Source organism: Anopheles coluzzii, chromosome 3 (assembly GCF_943734685.1).
Source record: "Anopheles coluzzii chromosome 3, AcolN3, whole genome shotgun sequence".
Taxonomy (NCBI): domain Eukaryota; kingdom Metazoa; phylum Arthropoda; class Insecta; order Diptera; family Culicidae; genus Anopheles; species Anopheles coluzzii.
In genome coordinates this window covers 11347968-11370999 of record NC_064671.1, presented here as the reverse complement: position 1 = coordinate 11370999, position 23032 = coordinate 11347968, and the positions used below count along the sequence as shown (strand labels likewise).

General features: G+C 42.0%; 2 protein-coding genes across 6 annotated transcripts in view; one reads left to right on the top strand and one right to left on the bottom strand.

The window, feature by feature from the left end:
- The first annotated feature begins 682 nt into the window (after positions 1–682).
- Positions 683–10722, top strand: LOC120956425 (hatching enzyme 1.2-like). Of its 3 annotated transcripts, none has more exons than XM_040377885.2 (5): positions 683–1272; positions 6499–6696; positions 6842–7159; positions 7236–7378; positions 8043–10722. In XM_040377885.2, exons 1-5 carry the CDS (start codon positions 1158–1160, stop codon positions 8196–8198), a joined length of 930 nt encoding a protein of 309 aa, XP_040233819.2. In that variant the 5' UTR covers positions 683–1157; the 3' UTR covers positions 8199–10722. The 3 variants fall into 3 exon arrangements, with proteins under 3 accessions (XP_040233819.2, XP_040233818.2, XP_049464131.1); XM_040377884.2 differs by lacking the exons at positions 6499–6696; positions 6842–7159; positions 7236–7378; positions 8043–10722 and adding exons at positions 1462–1659; positions 1805–2122; positions 2192–2334; positions 2991–3631 and having other exon boundaries at positions 690–1272; XM_049608174.1 differs by lacking the exons at positions 6499–6696; positions 6842–7159; positions 7236–7378; positions 8043–10722 and adding exons at positions 1462–1663; positions 1805–2122; positions 2192–2334; positions 2991–3633 and having other exon boundaries at positions 1158–1272.
- A 1560-nt stretch (positions 10723–12282) lies between these two features.
- The window catches only part of LOC120956422 (histone demethylase UTY), a 97740-nt gene continuing 86990 nt past the window's right edge, over positions 12283–23032 (bottom strand). For all 3 annotated transcript variants that reach the window (XM_040377879.2, XM_049608160.1, XM_049608161.1), the window contains 6 exons: positions 21514–22138; positions 20396–21240; positions 19529–20160; positions 19251–19460; positions 18898–19024; positions 12283–17791 (listed from right to left, as the gene is read on the bottom strand). In XM_040377879.2, the coding sequence (XP_040233813.2) occupies positions 17408–17791; positions 18898–19024; positions 19251–19460; positions 19529–20160; positions 20396–21240; positions 21514–22138 (2823 nt within the window). In that variant the 3' untranslated portion in view covers positions 12283–17407. The remainder of the gene's footprint in view (positions 17792–18897; positions 19025–19250; positions 19461–19528; positions 20161–20395; positions 21241–21513; positions 22139–23032) is intronic.

Genomic DNA, 23032 nt, shown 5'->3' with positions numbered 1-23032 from the left:
ATTCAGTTGTACGTTTTGATAATTCTTCATCATATATTTTGATGCTGGACACATCAACAAAGCTCTTCATGTGGAGGTTTCTGTGATTTTTTTTTATAGAATATTGTTCTTTTTGCTTTGAAGTTTGCCAAACATCGATGTAATGTCATGTATGGTTCGTTTAAACCAACCTTTTGCACTTGAAAAAGGATAAACTGATGTTTACTTCGGTGTAATTGGAAAATCCGATAGCCAGGTTGTACATTGATCGTACTTGCTAGTGTAATTTCAATTTTCACTAGCGCATCTGGTGGTGGCTAGTGGAAGCATTTTTCCATAAAAATCATTCATAAAATATGATTTTTTCCGTGTTTTTTATTTATACCAGGCGAGAAAAGTCTTGTAATTGATAGATAAATACGTTAAGCATGCTATTCAGTCAGTCCTGCGCCAAAAAACAAAGAAAAAATTACTTATATATTACATCCAGCCCCTGGATGATCAAAAATAGCTCCCGATAGCCGTATCGATATGCGCTATTGCAAATTGAAATTACACTAGCGAGTACGAGCAATGTACCCGGGCCTTAAGAGCATTGTGGCATACAATCGTGAAGTCTTTTGATATTATCTGAGAAATGAACAAAAAATAATTCCACACAATTACAAATCACACCACAGAGAAGCAAACTTAGCATTTGCTACCAAACGCATGACATGAAGCAGTGAGTACAATAACATAATAAGTCATTACAGGGTATTGTCCAGATTTGAAAGATCAATTTTATTTCAGATACAGAAAAACTGTACGTCTCTGTATAAAGGTAAATGCTTCTCAATCGTGGAAAATAGTTTCCTCGCAACAAACCAAATCACCACACCATTTCCTCCCCGTCTACTAATGAACACTATTGAATTGATACATAACTAATGCACTATCCCACTTGGAGGGAGGGCTATTCCCCACCCGTAGCAAATATGCTATGCCCTGCCCTTTTCGATAAGCAAAGAATCGAAGAAATGCGGTGCGACTGGCTATAAATATAAAACGACGTCTAAAATCTAACACCAGACAGTTGAAGATCGTTCGCTACTAACAAGGGGTTTATTATAAGTCACAGTGTGAGTATAAGTGCAAGTTGTTAGAGTGATCATTAGACGCACACACACACAGTCAAGATGATTCTGGTGGACACATGCGTGTTTCAGTTAAGAACGATTCTAGTGATCGGTTTAGTGATCGCGATGAGACAGTGCTCTGGGCAGTTGTACCGATCGGAGAGTGCTGAAGTAGGTAAGTGGAACACAGTGCGCACAGTCGCCTGTCAGTGAAGAGAAAACGGATGCATCGAAAAGGCCTCGTGTCAAAGTGAGCTACTGATTGTCTCTCGAGGGCTTATGGTGACCACCGACCGCGCTATGGTGCGTTACAATGCGATCTTGTGCTAATTGTAACCCATCTCCTCCGGGGGTTTTGTGGCAGGTCGACGGGTTAAAAACTATGACAGCCGGTACCAGCAGCAGCCAGCACACGAGCTTGGCTTCGGGTACTACTACCAGGGCGACATTATGCTGCCGACCGAGCCCAAAAGCCAGGACCGGCTATCGGTGTCCGAGGAGCATACGTCAACAGTATGGCCGAACGCGATCGTACCGTACTACATCACGCCGAACGCATTCAGTAGGTATCTATCGGTGTTGTTGGAGTTTGTCTAGCTTCTATTGCTTTTCGGTGTTTCTATACGCTTATCAAACTACTCACAATTCAATTGAAAAGATTACCATTAAACTAATCATTCCCCTGAATCCGACCCTACCCTTACAAGCCCCGAACGAGATCCGCATAATCGAACGCGCCATGCAGGTGTTTCACGCGAAAACGTGCGTCCGGTTTGTGCCACGAACGCCGGACACGCCGTACTACGTGCAGATCACGAACCGGCCGGCCGGCTGCTACGCGTCGGTGGGTCGCGTGCAAGACAACAACCAGAACGTGATGAATCTGCAGGCGCCCGGGTGTCTGGCCGGCGGCACACCGATGCACGAGATGATGCACATTCTCGGCTTTCTGCACGAGGTGAGCCGGCCCGATCGGGACGACTACATCTACGTCAACCGAAGCGCCCTTGAGCCAAGATATCAAAGTAAGAGTGCCATTTGGCTATTAGACAGGTTTTTCTTGCAATTCTTATTGTCTATTTTTCCTCTTGTAGCGGATTCATTTTATCGAAACAATTTTGCTAAATATGAGCGAGACATAGAGACATACAACATTGACTATAACTATGGCAGCATTATGCATTACACGCGGTATGCGGGCGCCAGAGATCGCAAATATCCGGTGCTGGTGAATCTGGTAAGTGTACTGTGCCATACCATTTAAGCAATGATTAGGTCCACACAAGTGAACGGAATAAGGATGTTTAGCTCTGCTGGGAAATCTTAAATATTGATCTGTACGCATACAGTAGATCGATATGCTTCTATTTGCAGCGTTTTGCACTAATGTGTACTTTTTTGTTAATTCCTTTAGTCAATAATGCGGTAAAGATGTCCAATGAAATTAGATTCCTGAAAATATAGGTGTAGTCTTGCTCTTTTTACAATAATTGGGGTTTTCAGAGGTTCTCATAATTTTAGGACTCTTTCTTGATTCTTTCTTACTCGAACCCAGTGATGTTTATAAAATTCAAACCAGTTTTTATTACTCTTCAAACTGAAAAAATTGACAAGTTTCAATTCTGATTTTCTGTGCATTCTAATGTAATAAAGCTTATGCTACTCAATCCAATGGCTCTATAAATAGTAGAATTACATTGTACTTAGTTGAGTTTAGATCTTGCTCTCTTATAGTCGTTGTGTTAAGTATTCACCAAGACGAAATTCCCCAAGTGCATCTTTATTTTAATTTAAATCTCTCAACTGGTTGCTTTTTTACTGAAAATCCCAATCTGGGGTTAACAAGCAGCTTGTAATAACTCACCTCTTGTGTATTTCCTTACTACAAACCAGAAACCCTACGATGAGCCAGACTTTGGAAACACCACGCTCAGCCCGTCCGACATTGAAAGCATCCAGTTCCGGTACTGCCGCAATGCGAGCGGTCTTTTCTGGCTCAACCCGTTCCAGATGGTTACTACCACCTTCCTCGGCACACGACATTCGTCCCGTTTGAGAGGATAAAGTAGACTTACATTTCTTTCATGTTCATGTTTTTGTTTTTAAACATTAGATAAAGTGATACAATGTAAAAAAAATAACGCCAAAAATACTTTTTTAAGTGTCCTTGTTGCATTTGTTTCCCCATTTTCTCACAAAGAATTTTGTTTTCTACATTATTTGTCTGTGTTTCTTTTTGTTTTCTTTTTCATTCACTTCACTGTAAACACCAAAACATCGACCTCAGCACAACTTTTCGATCGAAAAAATTCGATCGTTCCGGCTGTCATGTTGGTGTCATTTGACACTCATTTCGCCGCCAAGGCGTTCATTTTACTTGTCTTTTTAAAATCTGGTATACCATGACACTCACGAGCAAAATGAAGTATGCTATTCGATCGTTCCGCTTGGTATGGGGAAAAATCCACAACGCATTGAGCTGTGGAAATTATCGAATATCAGAAAAATGCCATAAATCAAGGTTAATGTTTTCGAAAAACGTTATTTAAAAGCAAGTTGGTTCAAGGTTTTGGTTTTTTTTTTTCAATATTTTGGATGATAAAAAATCATTTATTAATTATTTTAAAAATTGTTTACCAGGGGGGCCAACTTCATGTAGGGGTATAAAAGAAATAGTTATACTGTCAGTTTTACGTGAGCGCCTATCGAAATTTTTCGATCGAAAAATTGTGCTGAGGCCGGTTATTTGAAAAAAGTTGGTTAAAGGTTTTGGTTTTTTTTTTAATACGGCGTTGGCGTTGACATGTTCAGCGAATCTGTAGTGTTGTCATTTGTTTTGTTTACACCCTGTCACCCTGTCATCGTTTGATTTTTCATTCTTAAATGTCCAAATCATGTTAAATGTTAAAGTAGCATCCTAAAAGTCCAAAACAGGTGCCAGGCTTGTTTGATCCAACGAAATTGATTTTTAAAATCAAGAGGAAAGTTTTTAAGGAATTTACAATTATAAAATTTGATAACTAGATGTTCCAAATCAATAAAACTTAATAATTTAAAGATACCCCATAGGGGTAGTCGTATCATATACCTATATCGACCTTGTAGGAGCTAATGCGTTATTGTATGATAAAGTTTGATAAATTATATAAAATAACAACGCTGCACTGCGTTAAACAATATGCAAATTGTAAAGAACCAACCAACCCAGAAGATAAGAAAGTTATTTCCAATCACCTTCAATAATTAAATTGCTTTTCGCTCCCAATTGTAGCAACTCGACTTTATAACGACTTTTAAAAATTAATTAAAATTAATAGTCATGTAAAAAGGTAGGGCTTGAGCTCATGTCTGATAATGGGTGTAATGCACTTTAAGGGCAGTCTAACCACATGCACTCAGGTACACTGTTAAATAATGTGTTAATTGGTGACAATGGCTTTTTGTTACTTCATCAAAGGCATGTTTTGATTTCGATTCCAAGGAAGCAGGCAAAAATGAAGATTATTTAACAACCGCCCAACCGGTAGTCGATTACCTGTTCCTTTATTCAGCGACAAATTTTTCAAATTTCTTCATGCTGTAGGAAGAAAAGAACAAAACAAAAAACAACGTTTTTTTTTCCTTTTTCTCATTTCTTTCTTTCTTATTCTCCACTGATACCGAAAGCCATGCACACTGGTTGATCAATAATGCGTAAAATATGTGTGTCACCATAGCAACTTGCAACTGGTGTCGTTTGAAAAAAGAGTAAGTGTACAGTAAGGTCCAGAAAAAGTGTCCACCAGTTGCAAAAGAACCAGAAGAAAAAAATAATTAGTATGTATCAAGTATAAATCAATTCTTTGTATCTATAAAAGGGGCAAATTGATGTAAATGATGATAAATTGTTTACTTTGTTGCAATTTCAAAATCTGATCGCTAGATTGGTGTTATCATTGAAATATCGGTTAAAATGATGAAGTGATGAGCTAAAGATTCGAGATTCGATATAGAATTCATTATAAGAGTGTTATGAAAAACGATCGTGAAGTCTTCTGATATTATGTGAGAATGGAAGAAATAATTCTACTAAGTCACAAGTCACACCACAGACAATCAAACTTGGAATTTGCTTCCCAACCGCATTATAAGGAACAGTGAGTCCAATAACATCATAAGTTATTACAGAGTGATGTCCAGATTTGGAAGATAAAATTTATTTCAGAAAATTTGCAGCGATGAAAAAAGTTTAATCGCTTTGGACCCGATGATTATTATCTCAGCTGGTTCGAGTCTAAAAATTGGAATTCATATTAAAACCAAATGATTCTGATGATATTTGTCTATTATTTGTATCCTGATGAACCTGCTATTTCTTTAGGCCCTAATCTTATAGAGAGCATTTACAAGTTCTATAAAAATAGACAACTGTACGAGAGAGTACCGTTAAATAGGGCTTTTTCTATTCTATTTGAGGATCAACCGAGTACTACTTAGTTCTAAAAATGATAATCACTTTGTTTACATGTTATTCAATAAGTTCATTACATCTCAAAGGTAAGCTACCACTTCAGGACATCATTATGTCTAGTTTCTATTTTCATATAAAAATTATTAGTTTGATGTTTGTACTGATGAAAAATGAACGCATTTGTCTTACGATAACTAGCTGTGACCAGCAAAATAAAAATAATCAAAAATACACATCTTAAATAAAAATAAATAACTCACTAAGTACAATTCTTTACCGAAAAACTGTACGTCTCTGTACAAAGGTAAATGCTTCTCAATCGTGGAAAATAGTTTCCTTGCTACAAACCAAATCACCAAACCATTTCCCGCTCGTCTACTAATGAACACCATTGAACTGATACATAACTAATGCACTATCCCGAGAGGGCAACTCCCCACCCGTAGCAAATATGCTATGTTCTGCTAATTCTGATAAGCAAATAATCAAAGAAATTGCGGTGTGGCTATAAATATAAAACGACGTCTATGACCTGTCACCAGACAGTTGAAGATCGTTCGCTACTAACCACTAAGGAGTTTAGTGTAAGTGACAGTGTGAGCATAAGTGCAAGTTTTTGTAGTGATCATTAGACACACACTGTCAAGATGATTCTCGTGGACACATGCGTGTTTCGGTTAAGAACGATTCTAGTGATCGGTTTAGTGATCGCGATGAGACAGTGCTCTGAGCAATTGTATCGATCGGAGAGCGCTGAAGTAGGTAAGTGGAACACAGTGCGCACAGTCGCCTGTCAGTGAAGAGAAAACGGATGCATCGAAAAGGCCTCGTGTCAAAGTGAGCTACTGATTGTCTCTCGAGGGCTTATGGTGACCACCGACCGCGCTATGGTGCGCTACAGTGCGATCTTGTGCTAATTGTAACCCATCTCCTCCGGGGGTTTTGTGGCAGGTCGACGGGTTAAAAACTATGACAGCCGGTACCAGCAGCAGCCAGCACACGAGCTTGGCTTCGGGTACTACTACCAGGGTGACATTATGCTGCCGACCGAGCCCAAAGGCCAAGACCGGCTATCGGTGGCCGAGGAGTACACGTCCACCGTATGGCCGAACGGGATCGTACCGTACTACATCGCGCCGAACACGTTCTGTACGTATCTATCGGTGTTATTGGAGTTTGGCTAGCTTCTATTGCTTTTTGATGTTTATATACACTTATCAAACTTCTCATAAATTAATTAAAAACATTATCACTAAACTAATCTTTCCCCTGAATCCGATCCTAACCTTACAAGCACTGAACGAGATCTTCACAATCGAACGCGCCATGCAGGTGTTTCACGCGAAAACGTGCGTCCGGTTTGTGCCGCGGAGGCCGGAAACGCCGTACTTTGTGCAGATCACGAACCGACCGACCGGCTGCTATTCGTTTATAGGTCGTTCATTAAACAACAGCCGGAACTTGATGAATCTGCAGACGCCCGCGTGTCTGACCGGCGGTACACCGATGCACGAGATGATGCACGTTCTCGGCTTTTTCCACGAGGTGAGCCGGCCCGATCGGGACGACTACATCTACGTCAACCGAAGCGCCCTTATACCACAATTTCAAAGTAAGAGTGCCGTTGGACTTTTGACAGGGTTTGGTTACAATTCTTATGTCTTATTTTTCCCTTTTCACTATTGTAGCGGATACATTCTATGAGAGCAATTTGGCTAAATATGATCAATTTGTAGAGACATACAACATTGGCTACAACTATGGCAGCGTTATGCATTACTCGCGGCTTGCGGGCGCAAGCGATCGCAGATATCCGGTGCTGGTGAACCGGGTAAGTGTATGCCACGGCGAATAATTTCTTTTCATGTCTATTCAATGCACTACAATCTCTTTAATAAAATACTAGTAAAAGCTATTATTTTCCAGCGGTAGCTTGGATGCTTTTACTTTACATCCATACAATACAGCCGCTTTGGATTTAGTAAACTTAACGCTGGCTTAGTTTTGAATATTCTGAAAGGTTAGGAGAACAGTGATACATTTTTTGTCGGTTACTTGCAATAGTTTTTCGTCTTTGGTTTGTTTGTTTTTTTTTTTTTCTCTCTTTTTGTCGCACGTGCAAATTATGTGCAATGACGGTAATCCTAAATCAGATACCTAATTTTTCTCATGCATTACACTAGATGTGTGGTAACTTTGAGGTTTTCTTGATAGTTTTGTTTTAATTGTGCATCGAAATGCCGTCTTCTCATAGTATACTCATTGATTGTGTTTATGAAAAAAAAAATCAATTATCTTACAAATAATTCAAAATAACACGAATAACACGAAAATAAAAATATAGTAAATAAGATTAATTGATTCTTTACACCACAAATAATACATATAACGACTGTTTTACGTACCAACCCTATTCGACTATGTGCATGAATACTATAAAGCTACCAAACAGCGTGCAATTGCTCACCCGTTGTGTATTCCCTTACCAAAACCAGAAACCATATGATAAGCCGGACTTTGGCAACAATACGCTCAGCCCGTCCGACATTGAGGGCATCCAGTTCCGGTACTGCCGCAATGCGAGCGGTATCTATAGGCTCAACTGGTTGCAACAGCTTCCCACCACCGTCCTTGGATCACGACCCGTTTGAGAGGATAAAGCAGACTTATTTCTTTCATGTTTCAGTTTTTTTTGACCTAAAAAAGACAACGGCATAAGTAAAAAAATCAAAGTGTTTTTGTTGTATTTCTTCTTCCGTTTTCTCATACAGAATCTTGTTTTTTTCTACATATTTTTTGTTTTTTTTTTCTTTTTCATTCATTTCACTGTTAACACCAACACAACATGTCCTTGTTAAAGTTTTTGTTTATTTTTCATTTCTTTCTGCTTACTTTGCCTGTTTTCTATTCGATCGATTTATCTGATTAATATTTATACTCGATATATTACACATATTGCCGATTCTTATACGCTTTATGTTAGCCCATTTGCTTACTTTACAATGTGAAAACAAACACAAAACCATTTTAAAACATTTGTGAAGATGTGCACGGAAGCAATGCACACAACCTCTTTCCTCCTATTTGCGCACTGTAATTGATTTAAACTAAAACTAAAAGGTCACATCAACCCTTGCGAAAGGACAAATAATGTACACGTTGTACAACGGTAAGTGTTGGTAAATTTGTTTTTTTTTTTTAGGAAATTAACGATCACTTCGCAACAGCAATCCGGAAACGAGCAATTATAAAATATAGTTCATTATTCTATTACTTTCCTTGCTTCCTTTGTTTCACAATGATACAAAATTAATTACACTTAAACTCTGTTTTGTTGTCTATTTTTTTCTTTTCATTCCCTAAGCAAAATTGGGAACACAATAGGTCGCCATCCGGTTCTAGCTTGTGTTAGTATAAATATATACTTATGCACTAAACGTCGATCAACCATTTCCTTTTTCCATTTCTTTCTTATACCTTTCCTTCTGTTTTCACATTAAACTACTTGGTTCGTATTTTGAGGACGATTCGGTTGTTTGGTGTGATGATTGAGTTGAGCTGTATGTTGCTTGTGTCTATTGTGTCGCCGCCTCACCTGTGTGCCCTTCGAGTTGCGTGTGTCGGTGGTGTGCATCGTGTGATGTGCAGCGAAAGGAACATTTCAATTGCACTGCCTCCAAAAAGACAATAAAATACTGTAAAGACAGTATTTTTAGTACAGAAAAAACACACACACACACACAAAACATAACTTTTCTTTCGACGATCACTGGCTCTATCAAAACAACTACCGATCAACAAAGGATCGACTAGCACAGACACGATTGTGACAGGTTTTCTTTGCTGGATTTTTGTAAGTGATACTTTTCTATTCTCAACACACACGCACACACGCACACCAATATCCAAAACAGTACAAATAGTAAAACGATAAAAGAAGGAGAAAAAAAAATCCAATTACAATTACACACCATTAAATATAACGATTTGTTTTGCTTTGTTTTATTTTGTTTTATTTGTTTTCCTTCTAGTAAGTAGTATTTTACGGTTTCCTTTTTTTGTTTTACGTTTATTACGTTCATAAATTTTACAAGAGAGCACTGCTCACATACCACCTACTACCGTTGCACACACGCACGCACATTGTTTGTTTAATCCTTTTTACGAATGAGGTTACTTTGTTTTTAAATCGATCCACGATTCTTTATTTTATTTTGTTACATTCTTTCTACCTTCTGTTCTGTTTTTTTTCTTCTTTCTCTTCTTCTTCTTTCTATTTGTTTTACAGTGCTATTCTACTAAACTAACTTCTTTTCTTCCCGCTGAGCTGAGCTTTACCTCTTTCCTTTCCTTCTTAAATGTTTGTTTCCTCGCTTTCCCGCTCCGTATAATGGAGCTGCTGCTGTTCGTTCTGGCATTAATTATGAGCTCTTTTGCAAATTCGCTTTTCTTACAATTTCTCTTAAAACGCTCCTCTCTTCTCTTTGTGTGTATGTGTGTATTGTTGTTTACCTTTTCTACTACGCTTTAGCCATTGAAATTGTGTGTTTGTTAAATATATAATGTGTTCTCTCTGTTTTTCTTACTCGTTTTCTTTTTCGCTTTTTTTTTTGCTTCTTTTTTCTGTGTTTCTTCTTTTATGTCTCCTTTTTGTAGCGCTCTTCTTTCCATTTAGTTTCTGGTTTGCTTTATTAAGAGAAGTAATTGATTTGCAATTTTCACAACTTTGATTCAGTGTTCGATTTCGGTTTTAGCGTCTAATACGTTATTAAAGTTTTGGAATACCCGCCAAATACGAGTTATGATTTGTTCTCTGTGTAGAGCATCATAAAAGCATACTTTGTAGTAGTATTTAGTACTACTACTGCTGCTCGTGCCTGGTAAGTATACTTATTCGTACGTATTTTTTGTCTCGTTTCTGAATATGTGTGTGTATGTTGTAACGTGATACTTATGTTGCGGTGTCTACTAAATTGATAAATGTGTTGTATATTCCTCCCTTCTGCCTCCTGTATTCTCCCTCCCTCTTTTCTCTCCTTTTCTCCGTCCAGTTTGAGGTAATTTTTCATTACTGTCGTGTATCATATTCGGCAACACTTTTCCGTGTCCAAGCAGTATCCGGCGTTCTCTGTGTGTGGCTCTTCTATCTCGTTCCTGTATCAAGTTTTGCTGTGTTGTGCTTTGTTTGTGTGCGGTTTTTGTTTTGATAATACAAAAAAAAAAACTTTATGAAAGCTGCAAATCAATCAATATGTTTGTTGCGTGGCGATTTTAATCAATTTTAATGACTTTGTGGTTCTACAGTTCGGTGTAGTCGTTTCCTTATCCCCTTTGCTTTTATTAAAAAAAAAACCTCCAACCACCCCTGCCTGTGTGTCTAAATACCTGTGTTGAAAGACATGGATTATTGGCCCACACTGTTTTCTCTCTCATTCAAAGGTAGAGTGTGTTAACAGCTTCTGCGGGGTTGATGCACTTGGCGTTTTGTGTTTTTATATGATACATTATATGTTAGTGAAATTGTAGTTTCTTGTTCATTGTAGTGCGATAAAGTGCAGTGTTTTCTTTTGGTTTTGTTTGCTTTTACACATATACGGTCTTAAGCCAATTCTTAAAGTGTGTATGCGTTAAGTTAAATCAGCTTATAGCACCTTTTTGTTTCGCCTTCTGCCCACACATGGGGTATAGATAGAGTGTGCTCATCTCGAAGGGGTTTTTGCAGCATTGGTGTACACAGAACTTATGCGCCAATTGTAGCCAATGATAGAGGAACATCTCTCTCTCTCTCTCCCCATGCTAACATTCCCCAATTGTTCTTCGTAGCCAATTCAATATGTGAAGCGATGTGAAATGTGCAAAGTGTGGATGTTAAGTAATATAGCAGTAAAAATTGAAATCTGCCAATTGATGATGATGAGGAACCCCAACACACACATACACATACACACGATTTTTCTACTTTTACGATCATGTGTGATTATCATGTGTATTTGGGTGAAGGTGGAGGAAAAATAGTGTCGAATTATACACACTTGTTTTACTTTATACAAAACATGGTCGATCCGTTTCCGTTCCGGCAAATCTCTTCCCACTTCTCCGTTGCTATCCATATGTCCTATTTGAGTTTATCCTAATGCTTTCCCTGTGACACATTCATTCTCTTCGATACTAAATGACATTCAATAATCTTACACTCATCTTATCATTCGTCAAACGTTCATTCGTACTCCTTTTGCAACCATTTCTGCGCTCATTCATTCATTCTCTTTCACTCACACACGATCCTTTCCTTCTTTAATTAATAAAATTGTGAATCTAATCTCTGCCCTCTGATCCTGTACCTTAGATCGGGTTTCCTGTACACAACATAACCCTTCTCTTTTCTTTACCTACGGCGACGCGCTCTTATTCCTTTCTCTATTCGCTTAAACCCACCCACGTTTGATTACTCTTTGCCCATAACACACACACACACACGCGGCACGGGAAAACTAATGCTCACCACTTTGGACCAAAAAAAGCGGCCCCGGTCAGCAGCCAAAGGCAAGGCAAATTAGTTCGTACCGTGCGTGGATGTGTGTGTCCCTGGTACAAAATGGCAGTGATCTACTGGTTTCATTCCATTACAATGTATATGTATAATATTTTGCAATTTTTCTTTGCGGAATTCTATTTCTTATTCTTTGTTTTTATTTGTACACGTTTTTTGTTCTTTTAAACTTATTGTGGTACATATTTGCACGCACACACCTTTCTACGCACCAATTTTACGCGGAACCCAATTAGTAACACAAAATCCCGTTGCGTTAAAATTGCAGAACATTTTGCTTTGCAAACAGAGTAGTAGATCCTTTTCCTTTTTCCTTTTTGGGCCTTTTTTTCTGAACAATATAAGCAAAACCCCCGACGATTCCCCATTCATTTCTGTTGCTGTTTCCCATTTCCTTTTCACTTTCTATGCCGTTCTTGCATTGTAGTATAAAGTAAAACCACACATTCCAAGGGAATAATTTGAATTTGTTTTTATCGAAGGAAATGGGAGGTATGTGTTGTTGGGTTCATGAGAATAGTGTTCTGGGGGGTGCAGCAAATGGAAAATTTTGAAGTCCCTTCTTTTTTTTTTTTGGCATGATTTGAATGTAAATTTTGGGTTCATTTTTTAAAGCAAAAATGCACCACCACCGTCGCATAGAAAAAGCATAAAACGGTCACAAAACAAAACGATACAACAAACTGTTCGCTGATCACGTTCGCTCGACGCATGACACGCATCATCCAGCAATGAGCAGTAGTGTGTGTGTCGTCAAAAGGATCACGTTCACAATAGGATGTCTTCTGCTGTAAGGAGAATCGTCGTGGCCGTGACAGACAGCCAAACGTATATCCATCCATCTTATGTGGGGAGGGGGATGATTTAAAACAACTGAGCAAGTCCCCTCTCTTAACATCTTACTACAAAACCGGATGTGCTCATACCGGAGTAAATAAGGGGAAAAGTGATAGAAGAAAACGTGTATCAGAGTTCGGGTGAAACTGGGCACGGTTTCCACCTGCTCCAAATACAAGCGCGGCGCTCTCACACTAGTAGAGTAACATCCGTCGTTCAACTACGGCATATATTATGGTGATTGGGAGACAATTCTTCCGCAAACAAAAAACGACCCCGTCTTCTTTATAGCTGTCTTCGGAAGTGATGTTCGCTTGCTAGAAGTAAAAGAATGTAATTTTCCAAGCATCCCCTGTATTTTCGTCGCATTATTAGCACCTGAACGAAAGAATCTATTCCGTGTTTGCTTGTCTGTGTATGTTCCCACATTACAACAATTGTGGTTCCCTTTTATATGTTTTCTCTTTTCTCTGATTGTTTCTGCTTTGCTATAGGTTGTGCTGGCCCTTATTGAGTTCGATATTGATCTTGCTTTTCTTTCCCTTTCGAATTATTTATTTTCTCTGACTTCATAAAGAATAAAATCATAAAAATACTTTTACACACGATCGCACACGATCGCACCACACACACGCTCTAATCGCACTCATAAACATGTAGTTTTGTTGTGTGAGATCCACAATCCCACCCCCAGCAGCATTTTGTTCCAGGTGTGTTTGTCACCCTTACACACTGTGGGGCTGCCTGGTGGGTGGAGGGCTTGTGGAACCATCCGCGCGCGCACACACACACACACACACACACAAAATATAGCTCTTTTCACACACGTAGTTTTAAACAATGTACAAAGCACAGGTTGATTGGCTCAGCTTATACTACGCCAATGTGCCTCCTTCTCTTATGTTTATTCTCTCTCAACTAGTTGGAAAGATACGAACGAAGTGGATGGATGGTGGAGAGTATTTTTTTAGAAGAAACTAACGTGAAATGGAAGTAAATTTTTAACGAAATCGCTTTCTTTTCCCCCCACCGCACATTCTTATTGCTTGTTTAGAAAGGCTTTTAGCTCAAAATTTGGGTGTCTATTAGCAATCATCTAAATTTGATAAACGAAAGCAAAGAGTACAGTGTTTCAGACTCCACAGAACGATTTTCTAAACGATCGTGGATCGTAATTTTTGTCATTTTTTTAAAAGCATCGTGTTCGAACAAAGTGTTAGAGTAAGTTCCTTTTAGGAACCAACAGTGCAGTCAACATTCAACTAAGAAAGGATGCAAGCAACAAACCCTCGAAGAAACAATCTTGCCATACATTTTCTACACCACATCGTACACGCATTCTTCATCGATTTGCTATGTTCTGATAGGTTTTGTTTTGGGCTTCTTTTTCGACCTGTACTTTCATGATTGGTTTGCAAACTACTCGAAAAAGAAGAAAGTATTTGTTTTTAAAAACTATACATGAAAGACACGTGTTGGGGGTAACAATGCAGACTCTGACGAGACCATTTAGGCATTTCGCGCCCGTGCGCACGATCACCTCACGAATTCAAGAGATGTAAAAGGGAGCGCGCTTATTGGATGCATTCTTTGTTGAATTGTTTTCCTTTCGGCGGCTTTTCCTTTTTTGAGATCAATCAAAGAGTTTTGCTCGTAACTTAAGTCCATTAAAGTAATTTAGAAATAAATGTTACTCTTTTAACCATATACTTCCTGCTTGAGCATCGGGAAGAGAACGTGAAAGCGATTGGTGTTTGCCAGAAGGCAAAAACCAATGCTATAAGATGAACAACCTTCAAAATGAATCCCCTGTGGGTCGGCGGCGCGCAGTCCTCTCGTTAGGCACTCAGAGAACCGATATATAAAACACGAACTTTTATAGAACTTTTTCATTGAGTGAGATCGCTCGATCGTCTCACCGGATACGTTCAAAGCATCTCACCCACTCCTTCTTCTTCCTCTTTCCTTGCCAGTTTTGTAAGAGCGTTATCAAAAATGTTAACTTATCGAGAGGTTACGCCGTTCTGTATTGGCCTACAGTTTCGCTTCCCCTATGTAAACCAGTGGCAGCATTGCTCTATTTGGGCCTCTCTTACTTAGAGAGAGAGATAGAGAGTGAGGGAATTTTCTGTTGTTGTCTATTTGTTGGGTTAGGCAAGATTGTTGTCTACACAATTATTCCTGAGTTAAATTTGTTTGTTGTTGTTTGCAGTGAATTGTTGGCTAATTTCTTTTCGTACCATACTTGAACACACACCACATTACATCATTCTCAAACAACAAGTGGCATATTTTTGGTTGTAAACTTTTCATGTTTGTGGATTCATTTGTATGCGCAGTTTATTGTTTGCTTAAATTTGTTTTATTGCATTTTCATTTATCGTGCCTGTGTAAGAGTTTTACGTAATGTTTTTTTTTTTTTGTTTGGCAAGCTAGCTTTTGTTTGATACACAGATGGCGGATTAATCAAACGATCAACAAACGAAACCGAACACACAACGTCTTTCAGATGAACTTGTTTCCGATACGAAAACCAAACCAAATCATTCAAATGAGTCTCTAAAACAGACCGGAAATACAGGACAAAGTATATTTTTTCCAAGAAAAACATCTCACATGAAAGGCACTAATATACACACATACTTGGAGCGCGTATTTTAGTTGCACAAAAGCCTTAGTGAGGAATTATGTGATAATTTGTTTAAAAACCCGAATTACTACTGCGCGGCACAAACACTCAAACACGCAACACAGGCCCGATACACAGGACACACATACACCTTCTCCTCCTAGAGACGACTCGGAAACAGACACACACACAAAAACCGGGACACCAACCCTCGAACGAATCCCTCTCAAAAAAGAAAATCAAAAACTCAGAGCAGAAAGTACAAGACCAGTACATACACACACAACTTTTGTATTGTAACGTAACAAAGAGCGTACACAAAGAAAGGAGAACATCACATAAGAAAACACATGATCTAATTTGAGTATACACAATACACATACACAACGCGAGCGATGTTAACACATATTTTTAAAAAAATAATGGCAGATTCGAGTCAAATATCGCTGCCAACGGATACACATTAATACACATTTACATATACAATACGATACACACCTTGCGATGGTGAAATAAATTAACTACTTAAACACTAATCACCAACATAAACCGGATCACGCTCGCTCTGCGCGATGATCGTGTCTTCTCAAAGGGTGTTGTGAGTACAAAACAAAAAGAAAATATTGCCTTTAACGCGGGTTGTGAGAGAGAGTGTGTGTGTTTAATGCTGTAAACATTGTAAAACGACGGGCCACAAGCGATCACTCAAATCGATCTTCTAATGTTGTGTCGTCTCCTTTCTGAGTGCCATATGTTTTGTGTTCTCCTTCCCCTCTTATATAAACGAATGCACGCGCACGCATATTTACTTAAACACTAAGAGTGGTGTTTTTTGCAGCTGCGAACTAGCTTTACAGTACGCGCGCTCGCGTGTGGCAGGTGATGCGCAACATTCGCGCACCCCCCCCGCAGCAGCAGAGCAGGTTCGACAGATTGTTCGACTCACTTGAACGATCGCCAGTCACACACACACCACCGAGGGCGTGAGGAGGGTCGTGTTGGTTGCGTTATATATGTACAATCTACCCTCCTTTTTAAAGGAAACGTTCCCTCTTCTCTTCTTTCAACGCTTTTCTCTAAAACAATATCCACAATTTCGTCGCAACGCCATCCACATATTCCTGAAATGTGCCGTACGAGAGTTTCAGGGTCTCGAGACTAAGCGTAGTAGTGGTGGTAGTAGTAGTAGTAGTAGCAGTATTAATCGTAAGAGTGTAGCGTAATTTGCAAATTAGTAATTTCATACAAGTCTTTTGGAGGTTTGAAATTCAAACAATTGAACGAAACAGAAGAGGAAAACAAGTCTAATAGCCCTGTAAAACATTTCTATACAATATAATTCGTTCGCCTTTCTTTGCGCCTAAGTGCTTCTTTTCTTTGCTCTTTTCCCTATAGCTTCGCTGATTTCTAACCCACACACCGACGGGTGGTGCGCGAGCGTGTGCCTAATATAAATCTCTCGCTCTTGCGCCTATAGCCTATTTGTTTTTCGCTTTCTATATACTCTTTACACGAACCCTTCCTTCCTCTCCGTAAGGAGATATTATATTATATGCAGGGGATACACATTATGCGTACATTTGAACTAAATTAAAACTAAACTTACCGAAGTAAAACAACGCTACCACAGTATCACGCACACGCGCGCGCGCGCACGCACTCGTGCAGGAGAAGTTGCAGTGCAGCGTAGTGCAGAATTTGGTGGGGCCGAGAGAAAACGGTTTTGGAGAGGATGGGGAGGGTGAGTGTTGTTGTTTGGTACAACAACCCTACCACACCCCAGGTCCATCCCACTTCCGAAAGGATCCTAAGAAGGATGACGACGGCGGGGCGGTGGCAGCGGCTTACGAAGCCACCGGCACCGATCCAGTGCCACCACCAGCACCAGCACCACCACCAGCAGCCGACGCGGACGACGATGAACACGATGTGGCGGCGGCGACGGCAGTAGAAGAAGAGCTTACATTTATCAGCGCTCCGGCCGGCGAGGAGGCGGGCTGCTGGACGTGCTGGGGCGATTGCGCTGGCGGTGCTGCAATCGGTGGCAGTGGCGGGGGCGGTGTATGCAGCACGAACGCATCGTACACCTGCATCAGCTCGTCCAGCGTGTACTCCTCGAGGCACACGAAACCCTGCAGCCCGGGCGACTGCTTCCGGGCGCAACCCATACAGTGCACGATGTGGCGCTTTTCCTGCTCGCGAATGAACAGCACATTGAACACTTCCACCTGAAGGGAGGGAAAAAAGGGGCAAATGTGGTTAGAAATCGAGCTTTCAAAAGCAAGGGGGTAGAGTAAGATGAGTGTGTAAGAGGGCTAGGGGAAATGTTCTGCTCTCTTGCACCCTGTTCCTACGACAAATGAAATAACGATAGGATCCGGAACGCCTATGATAGCAGATGGGGTTTACTCTAGCACCAATATAGCGAAAGCTGAACCTCCCGAGCAAGTTCCCAAACCAGTGAGCATACTTCGAGACGTGTCAACTTCATTCGTGATGCGTAATCAGTGCTGCAAAATGTCACTGTCATTCTCATAAAAAAAAATCTGACTGAAACAAACTCCGTGTCAGCGTCACGTACTGCATTGTGATGACCAGAGGTGATACTCAAAACGATTTTTGTAACCAATACATACTTCGTGACATTTTTGCGACTATCGCTTAACCAGTCACTATGTCATGACTTTTTTTACTGTGATCATTTCAGCAAAATGTCACTGGTCGTGACATTTTCTGTCAGTGATCATCACGATAGTCATGAGAGATATGCGGTGTGTGCAAGTGGTTCCAAGAAACAAAATGAGCATGTTTTCTCGGTTTATTTGACCCGACAGACCATAAAACCAAACAGAGCGAGCAAGCATGCTCATTTTGTTGCTTGGGACTACACGCCAAGTATATTCCAAGAATTTCGTGATTATCATCGACTGAAAATGTCATGACCTAGTGAGTGACTAAGAGTTGGGTGCTAAACAAAATGTCACCAAGCATGTGATTGATCCAACAGCTGTTTGAGTCTCAGTTGTGTACGTGAGCTGATTTGAGTTTTGTTTCAGTCATGAGTGTTGGTGACATCATTATGCTTGCGCCGTCATTAAGCTCAGCATGTCAGTTCGTGTATCGTGTTAGACTCAAGCAATCGCATGACGTTTCCAGTATGCCATGACGCACTTTCATTGAGTATCAGCAATGATCATCAAGCTACCACGGATATGTTCATTGTTTTCGTTGGTGAACATCATCTCGTGATGCTCGTGATATTTTGCAGCACTGTGCGTACTATTTGATTACAAAGTAGAACAGAACAGCGCAAAACAAACAAACAAAATCTTACCTCACATTGGCCGCAGTAGTGTGATGCTTCGTTTTTACCGCGCCCATGAAACCGGACCTCGATGTGCAGGGACTTCACGTACTCCAGCACCTGCATACAGTGTTTCATCGTCTGCATTAGGCAGGTTCTGTTCAGGGGAAGAAGAGAATCATGGCATTAGACAAAGCAGTTCGAAAGGTGAAAACAACACACACGTCAGGTGATCGTAATAAGGATATTTTCAGTGATAACAGTTTCTCTACACTTTGATTCAGAAGAACGAAAGTTAAAAGGATAATTTGTTTTGATTCATCATAGAAAATTACGAACATAATCCATTTTCTTTAACATAAAAACAATACAAACACACTTACTTGATCGATTCAAACATCTTCGGGTCGGACACCTTGATGTTGCGGGCGAGATTCCAGCTCAAGTGCACCATCGGCACGATGCTCTTGTAGCTTTCGAGCTTGTTCCACTCGTACCGCTCCACCGCCAGCTGATATTGTCGCGCCGTCAGTGGGCCCACGTTCCAGGCAATATTATTACACCAGCCGATGGCCTGCACCCAGTGGACACATCTGTAAAAACGCACCAAAAAATGTAAGTAACATTCGCCAACAGCTTTATTCGAACCTCCTTCACTTACCCCGCATTAACCCACACCAGATCGCCCGGCCGTTGCGTGAACCGGTACACCGGTATGTTTTCCGCGTACAGATCCTCGAGCGCCGGCCACCACGACCCGTGCAGATAGTTGATGTTGTTCTTCTCGCACAGCGCCTGGATGCCGCCCCAGTACGAGTCGGGCGTCGCAAACCACTCACAATCGCCCGGCCCAATATTGATGTTGATCGAGCAGAAGTTATTGTTCTCCTGGTGACCGGGCGTCCTGCTGCCCGGCACCTTCATGTACAGCTGCACCGTGTTCATCCCAAGGATCATGTGACCGACGTGTGACAGCATGTTGGCGGCCGAAACGACGCGCGCAAACGGTGGCAGCTTCTGTAGCTCCTGCAGCTGCGCCTTCCACTTACGCTCATCGGACAGATCGACGTTCGTGCCGAAGCGTAACATTTTGTTACCGTTTTTGCACTTCTTCCGTTTGCCGTTGCCGGCAGCGGAGCTGTTACCGCCACCGGTACCGGTTCCACCACCACTGGTCGCTCCCGTACCACCACCGCCGCCGCACGCACTGCCACTGTTCGAGATGGAATCCTTCGAGTCGGAGTCGGAGTTGGTGGAGGCGGTCGAAATGCCGGCCAGCTTGTCACGCTCCTCCTGTGAGAGGAAGGAAATGAAAAAAAAAAGTTAATTTCAACAGTTCATACGCCAAAAAATACGACATTAAAACGATTTTTTCAATAAAAAGACATCAGCGAATTTAATAAGAACTTCTTCAAAGATTTCATTCAGTAGAACGAAAGTTATGTTTTCGAACATCATTTGGAGCGTTTTCGTCGCAAACAAACACACGACATAAATGCTTCTTTCCCTTCCAGCCAACAACACTCACCTTAATCTTGTCCGAAAAGCTCGACGCCTGGTACTGCGCGTACTTGGCGATGGTGGTGTGCGATCGGTGCGATATGCAAGCCCACACCTTCGAGTTCTTGTTTCCGTCCCAGTTCTCGTCCGGCGACTGATGTACCTGCGTCCGCACCTCCACCGTGTGGTCCGGGTTCGCCTCCACAAGCGTTTTGGTCGAAAACAGCCCCAAATCCAGCTTCAGGGCCGCACCGAGCTGCCTCACCACCGCGATCGGATGCTTCAGACAAAACTCCTGCAGCTGCGGACTGAACGCGTCCTTTTTGTTCTCCAAAAACACGGACGGCGTCGGGGGCTGGAGCTGTTCGCGGGTAAGCCGTGTCGGTGGACAGTCGGGCGGGCAGGGCGGGGGCGCATCGGCTGACAGGACCGAACAGACGGCCGGAACGTCCTTTAGTTCGCCCGCCTGGCGCTGCTTGCGCACTAGCTGCTGGATGTCTTTCGCCGACATTGAGATCTTAAAGTCACCGCCGACGGAGGAGGAGGAGGAGGGAGAGGACGACGATCCGTCCAAACCTCCGCTGGAGGGGGAGGGTAGCTTCTCGAGCTTTACGACCGGTTCCAGCTTAATGTCCGGGTGGTGCTGCTGCTTGCTGCCGGTTAGCAGTTGACGTTTCGCACCACTGCCGGCAGCTGCCGCTGTCGTCGTCGAGGTTGCTTCCGCTTTTATCGGTGGGGACTTGGTACTGCTGCTGCTGGTGGTGGTGGTGGTGGAGGGGTCGGACACGTCTTGGCCGTCTCCCGTTGGTGAGCTAAGCTGTTTGAGCAGGGATTCGGCGAAGGTAGCCTTGTCGTCGAGGATGGACTGAATGGCTGGGGAGAAGGAAAGAGAAAAGTGTTATGAAAATGATGTAAAATCTTTTGCTATGATTTGTTTTATCTATTCTCATCCTTCATGATTAGATGTATGAATGAATCAAAAGCCCTTGCAGATAGAATTGACTCCCACAAGAACTCTCATTGCGTTCATATAATATGCTCTGCCAAACATTTGTAAGGAGTGGGTAAATTTACTATTTGCGGATTCCCCACAACGAGAACGTTGGCATCATGTGTGTTAAGAGCTTAACCCTCTATTCGACCTACCTATATCGGCCTGATGATTCGAGCCGGAGGTGATCTGTGTGAAGCCTCCCGGCGTCGTTGCCGCTGCCTGACCGCTCGGCACCGTAAACCCGGACGGTGCGTACGTACCGGCCGACTTGTACGGCATGCCCGCCGTCTGCTGCGACTGTCCGGTCGCTGGCGAGAAGTGGCCATCGTTCACGAAGCCCGTCTGCGGCACGATACCCGACTGGGGCGTTTTGTTCCCTGCCGCCAGCCCAAACCCACCGTTACCGCCCTGCTGCGGCGGCTGACCCTGGAACCCGGCGGCCTGTTGTTGTTGCTGTTGCAGCTGCTGACTTCGCTGCTGCTGAAGGCGCAGCTGGTGCTCCCTCATCAACCGGTACTGGTTGGTGAGCGTCTGCAGCATGGCCTGCTGCTGGGCGGTCAGATTGTTCTGGTTCTGCAGGAACTGCAGCTGCAACACCTGCTGCTGGTTAAGGTAGAACGGTGGCACCGGCTGGCCGGCCACCGTTCCGACCACACCACCACCGGCTGGTCCGCTGCCGGGTCTGCCATCCTCCTGCTTGAAGCGCTTGTTCGGCAGACCATTGTTGCTGCCCACTTGCTGCTGTTGCGGCTGCTGTCCGGGATGGTACTGGGCACCCTAGGAAGAGGAAGGAAGAATGTTACCACGTGGTCGAAGCGGTGCAGGGAATTTGAGGTTAGGAGCAGGTGGCAGATATTCTGTAGCCATTGGTACTATCAAAGCTCCACCGTATGGGTAAGTGAGGGTGGTGTTAGCGAAACCTGACTCCGGGACACACGTCCCGGTCAATCTTGCATTCTGCGACGGTGGCCACACTCCAATCGATAAAGTGCTACACTGAACGTCACCTCGTAATGCGTACATTGACCTCTTAGCTCGAGAGAGAGATAGAGAACACACAAGCCGGTCGCGGAGGAAAGGGAATAATCACGCGCAATAAGATTTTTTGGCAAATTCACTCTCGCTTTCTCTCTGGCAGAGCGAAATTTGTCCGCTCTCAAGGTCAACCGGCGATACAGGAACGGCTAGAGTTCGTTGAACCTTACCTTTATCCGGCAAGCGGGTCTAACCTCACTTTGTGCATTTCCAAGTAAAACCGCATGGTCGCGTACCATGCGGTTTCCGCGTGTTTAAACTACATTTTTACACACGAAAAAAGCGCAACAAAATGCGAGTGCCAAAGTTAAAGGATTAACACAATTTGATGGAAAACGAGAAAAAACATTTTCTAATTGAATTTCACTAAAGAAAGAATTAACTAGCTTGGAGCGGCACTATGAAGCACAACCGGCTAGGACGGCGCGCGAAACGAAATGGAACTGTGAATGGTCGTGAGAGCAGTGAGAAACGTCTCTTGCCCACTGTTTGCACTATGGGCGAGTTTTGTTCTGCATGGTGGTATTTCTCTTTTAACAAAGATTGAATGTTGTAGTATCCTAATGCATGTAAAATATTTCAGACTTTTTTTTAATCATTTAAATAGCCTTTTCTAGATGAATTATTTAATAACAT

What these genes read in the sequence shown, in the direction of transcription:
- LOC120956425 (XM_040377884.2), top strand. Translation starts at nt 1,158, where the DNA reads ATGATTCTGGTGGACACATGCGTGTTTCAGTTAAGAACGATTCTAGTG. An exon ending in ATCGGAGAGTGCTGAAGTAG is followed by an intron (nt 1,273 to 1,461) that starts GTAAGTGGAACA and finishes GTTTTGTGGCAG; the next exon opens with GTCGACGGGTTAAAAACTAT. An exon ending in CCTTGAGCCAAGATATCAAA is followed by an intron (nt 2,123 to 2,191) that starts GTAAGAGTGCCA and finishes TTCCTCTTGTAG; the next exon opens with CGGATTCATTTTATCGAAAC.